At 46.8% G+C, this 8,375-nt stretch overlaps 1 protein-coding gene across 1 annotated transcript; it reads right to left on the bottom strand.

The window, feature by feature from the left end:
• Window positions 1-493: 493 nt before the first annotated feature.
• AIFM1 (apoptosis inducing factor mitochondria associated 1) lies at window positions 494-8,293 on the bottom strand (the record flags this gene model as incomplete). Its single annotated transcript, XM_010178096.1, has 9 exons — window positions 494-725; window positions 1,900-2,096; window positions 2,287-2,411; window positions 4,487-4,629; window positions 5,115-5,255; window positions 5,333-5,421; window positions 6,414-6,521; window positions 7,173-7,281; window positions 8,165-8,293. Coding segments are annotated over 9 exons (1,113 nt in total), but the record flags the coding sequence as incomplete, so codon positions are not given.
• Window positions 8,294-8,375: the final 82 nt, after the last annotated feature.

Genomic DNA, 8,375 nt, shown 5'->3' with positions numbered 1-8,375 from the left:
AAGACAAAGGGAGACACTTCTGCCTCCAACTCAACTCCCACCCCGCTGTGCAGGGCTGTGGCCCATCCCTGCAGCCCTGTTACCCGGCACACACACAGCCCAGGGTTAACAGAAAAGGTTCCAAATCCCACAGAGCAGCTGGAGAGCTGGTAACATGCTCCTGGCATCACACACCCCAGGTCCAGCATCACCAGTGACTGACTCCACACCAGTCACCAGGCTGGAGCACACACCTGGCTTCAAACACAAGCACCCAGGGGAGCCGCTGCGTCCCAGAATGGCCTGGACTGGAAAAGCCCCTGGAGCTCATGGAGTCCAACCATGAACCCAACACTGACCAGTCCCCGACTAAGGTGCTATTTCATCCTGTCAGGATGAACTTTTCCCACCCAGGCAGCATTTGCTGCCAGGAGCACAGCCCTGGAGGCATCTCTGAGGCTTCTGCTCCTCCTTCAACACCAGCAACGCACACGTGCGAGGAGAAGGCGCTTAACTTAGAACAATCTGACTTTATTGGTGCAAAGATTAGAACTCTAGGTGATGGGAAATATTCACAAGTACTCAGAGGAAGCTGTCTGAGATGAAGGAGGACACGCAGAGAGCAGCACGCACTGCCCCTGCTCACTCCTACTGCCGTGTTCCCATTCTGGGGTTTAATCTTCATGGATGTTGAAAAGTTTTGCTACTTCGTTGAGATCATCGTGCTCCTCCCCATCTTTGATGATCTGAAGGAAAGAAGAATGTTATTAAAAGCTGCACATACTACAAGCCACCAGTGTCTGTAGTTTATAAAGACTGTAGGTGGTCACCAGCCAACAATGATTCATTTCTTAAGGTCCTCTCTGAAGTTCTGCTGATGACAACTCACCAACTCACAGCTCACAACACCACCACCACTTACTACAGCCACGTTTCTAGGAGAGTCTTACACGTGGCATCATCTGCCTACAGGAATGGCTGGAGTTAAAACCAGCCTCTCCATCCCTGGAGGATTCTTTTCTGATGTCTCAGTTTCTCCTTTAAAGTTGGGGAGAAGCAGCATCTTCAAAAAAAAAAGGTTCATCTCCACACTGGGGAGGGTGGAACAGTCTCTGCATTGATTTAGGAGGAGCCAGTGGAAGTGGCTTCAACTTGCAAACATCTCATGGACAATGAGAGTAAGAGGTTTTGATTGAGGGGACAGGCTGCTGAGGGAAGGGAGGGAGGAAGGGAGGGAGGGATCTGTCTTTCTTGGGGACAGGGGGAGTAACAGGTTTCAAGTGCATCATGAAAACTTGATTAGATACCAACAGAATCTACCAGTGTTAAGAATAGTTCATTTTGGGACAGATCACCTGGGGATAACGTGGAATCACTCTTAGCAATAGTTTAAACTATTGAAATTCTCTAAAGATGTTAAAAAAAGTGACCTAAGTAGAGCTGCTCTTACCTTGGAGGATGGAGACAGACTATGGGGGCTGGAGACAGACTAAGCACCTACTCAAGGCTGCTTCTAACCCTGACTTTTTGTGGCTGTGTATCTAGGACGATAGATGTTTGAGACTGTTTTAGACACTTGGACACGAGACAAAGTAGCATAAAAATAGGACGTTTCACTCAAGATGCTCAGTCACACGTGACTCTTGCCCCTAACCGAGGACAAACCTGAAATTCCAGCTGTGCAAAACCTGATTCGAGTTGGTTTTGGTAAGAATTTTGAATAAATGTGTGGAAAAACCACAAGGACATCTGGCATAATTCACCCGAGCCAGGGCTGCCATTGGACACTGCACAGCTCTGCTCCCAGCACAGCCCTGCTATTTATTTATCCTCATTTTCAATTGATAAATTGATTTTTCCACAAGAAAATCCCTGAGGAGAGCAAACCTCACTGTTGGGCATCCTCAGTCCTGTACTGACCTTCCGAGCAATAGGCATCCTGTTGAAGATGTTCCATAAGACGATTCCTACCACGACTTTATCCCTGAGGTAGAAAATGACACCTTTGCCATAATCTTCTCCTTGCTTTGGTACTTGAGGTGTTGGTGAAAAGCTTGGAGAAATGTGAACTTCGGAGGCTTCTGCTTCTGTTTCACTCTCGGATCGGATACCTGTTCCTGATGGGAAGATAAAGAGACATCAAACATCCAGGAGGGAAGAAGAAAAAGCAGCAGCTCTGTGCTTGTGGCAAGAGGAGATGTTTTAATCACATTTTAATATCAAACCCAGCCTTTAAAGCTAGAAAAGAAGTGAGATTGATGTCTCTAAAGGGAGATCAGACCAACTCTGTGGCCACCACGCCCTCACCTGATTGCTCCGTGGCGCTTTTCGGCGTGTCCTTCGCCGTGGCTTTGGCAAAGACTCCGACTGTTGGCAAACTGCTGTCAACGAGGCCAATGGCTTCGTACCCCACGTTAGGGCCCAGATCACTCCTAGGAAAAAAGAAAGCAAAAAGAATTAATATCTAGCATTAATGAGACAGATAAAGGGCAATTCCACCCGCTCCCAAATCCTTAATGACGAGAGAGATCGTGGTGCACAGGCTGGCACAGCTCAGCCTCTTCTGTGTACGTTAGGGTGGGACAAGGAGTCAAGACACAGCAGGTCTCAGGCCATCAGTTTCAGAAGAAAGTAGTTCAATGAGCAAAAAAATACTTCATAAAATCCCATCTTCATCCATGATCTGGGCGAGGGGATGGAGGGCACCCTCAGTCAGTTGGCAGAGGACACCCAGCTGGGTGGGAGTGTTGATCTGCTGGAGGGTGGGGAGGCTCTGCAGAGGGGTCTGGCCAGGCTGGATCCATGGGCCAGGACCAATTCCATGAGTTTCCATGAGGCCCAAATGCTTGGGGAGGAGTGGGCTGGAGAGCTGCTGGGCAGAGAGGGACCTGGGGGTGTTGGTGGGCAGTTGGCTGGACATGAGTCAGCAGAGTGACCAGGTGGCCAAGAAGGCCAAGGGCATCCTGGCCTGGATCAGCACCAGTGTGGCCAGTAGGAGCAGGGAAGTTCTCTTCCCCCTGCACTGGGCACTGGTGAGGCCACTGGGATTAGTTTTGGGCCCCTGACTCCAAGAAGGACATGGAGGTGCTGGAGCGTGTCCAGAGAAGGGAACGGAGCTGGGGAAGGGTCTGGAGCACAAGTGTGCTGAGTTCCCTTGTGGCTGAGGGAACTGGGGGTGTTGAGCCTGGAGAAAAGGAGGCTGAGGGGAGACCTTGTGGCTCTGTGCAAGTCCCTTGGAGGAGGGTGGAGAGAGGTGGGGGTGGGTCTCTTCTCCCAGGTACCAAGGGACAGGACAAGAGGAAATGGGCTCAGGTTGATATTGCTGTAACACCTCCTTGAACTGGGCACGTGCTGAATTTGAACTGGGGTGCTTATAGGAGTCCACAGTAAGTAGAGTTGTGTCAAAAACATTCTCAAGTATGTTGAAGAAACAGATTCATCCCACAGAACAATCTGGATATCTCCACATGTACATCACGACCTTCCTGGCCAGAATCCTCCAGCACAGACTGGGGTTACTGAAAGGAAAACCAGTAAGGTGCCAGTTAAGCAGACCAGGCACCCAGCAGCGGGTAAGTCAGAGCTCAGCAGGGATCCTGAACTTCCTGAAAAAAAAAAAGCAAGAGGAATTCTTGCTCTTTGCCAGCTTTTTAGCACAGGAGAAGGAAGTCTCACCAAGCAAGAGCTGGCAAAGCCCCAGAGGTAACACCTGCCCACAAAACACAAGACTCCCAGCAACTCCCAGTCCCTCACTTGCATCTGTGTCATGGTTGGAGCATCCTGAAGAAAAAACACACAACTGCTCCTGTTCTTGGTTAAAAGTGAAGTGAGAAACACTTCTGGGTCTTCCAGAGTCCATGCAGTATAGACCAAATGTTCAGGTAAATGACAGCAAGGCATCAAGAACTATTTTTGAGGGGATTTCTCCAACAGTAAAACTCTTTTCCCCCCATATTTAAACTCCTGCTAGCTTTATATTTTTTTTTCATGGCTTTGAGATTTTCTTGTTGTGTTTTTTTGTTTTGTTTTAAAAAGAATTTCAAAAAGATCCAGCAAAACCATCCCATTTGTCAACACTTCTCTCTGGAAAACTACAAACTTGTAGGTTCCTGGATGTGGTGATGAATTGCTGCTAAGGCACCAGTTCAGCTAAGCAGCAAAGAGGCAACACAACTGAAACCAACAGTTTGTGCTGGGGAACTTCAGATGTTGGTAACAGAAAAGCTGCTGCTAAGTTCAACCTGTAAATTAGCCTGCTCTGAGGAAAAGGGGCTCCTTGCTTTGCTGAATGAGATTCATTCAGGGAGAAAGTGGGATCTGTAGGAAGGAAAAACATTTCAGAGGGGTCAGAGCAGTGATTGTTCAAAGTATTTGCTGAAGTAGTTTCACTACACTCAGGAAACAGAAACCTTTACAAGGTGTATCTTGTCATAGTTCCTACAACGTGGCCAAATAAGATATACCAAAATAAATAATAAATAAATAAATAGATAAAAATCAGCCTTACCAGAACATGGACTGATGCCAATAGGGCTTTGCAGCTCCTGTCATGTTTTCTCCAGCTAATCTGCCGCTCACGACGGCGTGATCGTGGTGCTCCACACGTCTCCTACCTAGTTTGATATCATAGAAGCAGGCAGCATCCCCTGCCTTAAAAAGCAGCATTCAGTGAGGACTGAACATTGACATCGAAAGCTTCAATCAATGGCATTGGGAAGAGAACAACAACTAACTATGAACTGAGTTTTTTCTGCTGTCACCTTCTCCCACTCCCCAGGCCACACAAATCCCAATTTCTCAGCATTTTTCACCAATCTCTGGAAAAATAAGACAGCATCAGGTCTGTTGTTTTTTTTTTTCCAGAGGAATCCAAGTCCCACCTCCCACCAAAGAGGAATCCCTGCTATCTTTAGGTTCCCCCAACTCCTCTGACACAGCAGAAATATTCACAAACTCAGTGGTTACCACAGCAACAAAACGTGTTGCGGTGCAGGAACAGACTCGGCGGCTGCTCTCATTACTTCACTAATTTTTTTGTCCCATTCACCTAATCCAGGTACATCACCCCAAATTCTGTGTGTTCTGGTTGCATCAGCAGAACCAGCAGATGGAAAACTCCTCTGCAACGTACTCACCACCCAGATATTGGAGCGTGCCTGCAGCTCTGCGTTCACCCTGAACCCTCCAAAGTCAGAGTCCACCTCCAGCCCGGCTGACTTGGCTAATTCCACGTTAGGCTCCAGCCCGACTGCAGCCACAATATGATCTGTCTCCACCTGTTTGGGAATTCATCATTATAATCTTCATTCTCTCAACCAATTTCCCCCCCCCCTTTCCTTGCTTTTAGACTTACTTTTCGGCCGTCTTTCAGTTTAATCATCAGCCGATTGCCGCAGACAGAGACAGACTTGACCACAGAGTTAGGCATGACGTTAACACCCTCTGGAAACAAAGACAGGGAACATTAACTGCTTGCTCCAGCAGACAGATTTCAGCTGGAGCAGGTATCTTTGGTGCAAACAGAGCAGGGACCAGGTTAGGAACCATGGGAGACACCACCTTATCTTTGCTGCATGTACGTGCCAGTAGAGTTTTGAGTGAAGCATGAAGAGAAAGAAACTCAGCCTAAGAAGTTGGAAAGAGCTACTTAAATGTCAATCTTTTAAAATCCATGTCGTATGATGACAAGATCACATCCAAAAGAACTCCCCAAGATAAGTTTTCAGGCACTCAGGACATTCAATTACCTATATTGCTCTGTCACAGCCAGAGCCAGAGGCTGGACAAGGCACCTTCCATAAACAAAAGAAAGTCACTCAGACCTGTGGGTTATCAGGCTCTGCAATCTGCAGCCCCAACTCTATCCCTCCTCCCTCTTATCCCCACTCCACTTACCAATTAACATAGCAAATGGAAAAAAGGTCTCTTGGATCTTACTGAGTGGATCAGATCAGCTAAACACCATGGCAGCTGGCCTTACAAAGGTGGGGCTACACAAGCCTTGTCTCAAAGGGACTCGAGGCTCACTGCCTTAGGCTGTCAGCAATAACATTATTCAAGGCTGAGAGCAGGCAGTTGTCATAAGACAACTTTGGTTTCAGACTATAGAAGCTGTTAAAGTATGGTAGAAGGGATCATTTTGTGCTGGAACAACCAGAGGGGAAAAATCTCACTGGCATCAGCATCCATCTTTGCTTGGTTTTCCCCAGAGGAACTGCTAAGAAGCCAGAGATTCACATCAGCTCGGTGCCACCCAAGCTGCCTGAACTGCAACTTGTTCTGTTCTGCACCTGGGTCACTTTGAGATGGACCCAGCCTTCCTGAGATAACAAGCAGGGAGCTGAATTTCACAAGGAAATGCTCCACAACAGCCACTGGCCTGAACACCACAGCTCTGCCGCTGGCAGAGGAGGAACACCGGCGCGCAGCTTCACCTCTTCTGACTTTCTCTGTGGTCCAGTTGCTCAGATATTCAGGCAAAACTTTGCCCATATTGCCATTCTCTGGAAACAGCTGAATCACCTCCAGGCCTCTGGTTCGTGCTGAAAGGAAAGCAAAGAGCAAGATTCTTACAACCCACAGGTAAAAAGCAGCAGCACAGACCTCAGGACGTGAGCAGATACACTTTACACAAGGAACATGGCAGATGTTCCCAAAACTGGGAGTTCTGGCTCCCAGATTTTCCACAGGAGTCACAAACTGTTTCACAGACACCTGTGCACTCTAGGGTAAGAGACAGCAGTCAAATTCGAAGTAAAATGTTTATTATTTTGGAGAAAACTTCCCTTATTAGAAAAATTCCCCATAAAGAATTACTCAAATCACTCAAAAAGCCGCAAGCGCTTGACAGTAACAATCCAAGTGTTCACAGCCTCTTTGAAATAATAATTTTAGGGTGGTTTTTAGCCTTGAGAGAGCAAATACAACTTCTTACAGGGTGCAATGACTTTGCAACACGCACTGGCCTGCAGAGAGCTTCCAGGTAGCCCAACTTACAAAAACCTTTTGTGGTCAGGGGTTGCTTGAGAGCTCGTGAGAGAGAAAATGGGAAACCATGTCAGGCCATAGAGCCAACAAAACACAGGTGCATGAAGGTTGAATTCTTTTTCATTCAGGGAATGAAAAATAAGTTTACAATGTCAGGCTGCTTAGATTCAGTCAAGGTGCCAGCTGAAGACAAGAAGCACACTCACCTCTTCTTCCCAGAGCACAGGCCAGCTCACTGCCGAGGAAACCACCGCCAATAATTGTGATGGACTTGACTTCTCTTGAAATCTTCTCCAGATTTTTGAAGTCTTCAATCTGAAAGAAGATGATTTATTCCCATTTCAAAGAACCTCAAACATTAATGGCAGCAGAAGTTGTTTTTCTCTAATTTCTCCCTTTGAAATAAAAGCAACTCTCTCCCATCTCAGAAAGGGAAACGTGTTTTTCCTTCCTCCTTTTATTGCACAGAAAAAAACTCTCTGGTCTCCTAATGTCTGTGCAAGCTTTTCCCTGTCCAGGTGATCTCAGGTTCCTGCATTTCCCCCTAAGTTTCAAGAGAAATTACCATGAAATTTCTAGACACAAACATCCTACAGCACAGAGAAGGGTGAAGGTGAAGAGAGGCCACAAAGAAAACATGGATATCAGTTTATTAGTTGACCAGAAACAATTTAATCCAACCCAGGAGTTAATATGAACACCCAACTTCATACTCAGCTAAAATTTCAGAGTATGACAGCAGACTCTGTCCTGTCTCAGGCCAAAGGCCAACTTCTTGCCTGTGTGCTGCAGAACTGTGCCACACACTTATTCAAGAGGGGTGTCAGGCTGGAGTACTGAAACAAAACAAAAAACCCAAACCCAAATTAAAAACCCAAACAAAAAAAACCCCAAATTAAAAAAAAAAACAAATTAAAAAACCCAAACAAAAAGAAACAGAAAAGAAAATCACACATGATTACAGCTCTCAGGCCTGAGGTGAGCAGATGAGGGGGTCTAGAAGACTCTACCCTGTTTACCTGCCTGGGCAAAAGGAATAAATAGCAAATATTGTCCTGGTTAAGAGCTGAAGGAAGCAGCTGCCAGGGCAAAGCTGTCCTCGACCCAAAATAGAGGAGTTCAAAAGCTGAAAATAGTGGTAGTAGCTCTGATTTTTTTTTTCAACCTCACCCCAATAATAGCAGCAGCTGGAGATTACCTTTCGGAACAGCGTCAGCCTTTGCTGTACATCTTTTCCTGCTCTTTCAATGGCTGGGAGGTTCCTTGGGGAACCACCTGAGGACAAGGTGAGAGAGAGAGAGAGATTAATGACACCATGGCCATGGCACTGGTCATCCAGACAATGCAAAGCTATCTTTGATCTGGACTGTGCTTTCCTGTCACTGGTGAGGCTGCAGCTGGAGTGCTGG

Source organism: Antrostomus carolinensis, unplaced genomic scaffold (assembly GCF_000700745.2).
Source record: "Antrostomus carolinensis isolate BGI_N321 unplaced genomic scaffold, ASM70074v2 scaffold51461, whole genome shotgun sequence".
NCBI lineage: Eukaryota > Metazoa > Chordata > Aves > Caprimulgiformes > Caprimulgidae > Antrostomus > Antrostomus carolinensis.
Note: the sequence above shows the minus strand (reverse complement) of the source record. Positions and strands in the feature narration are given on the sequence as shown.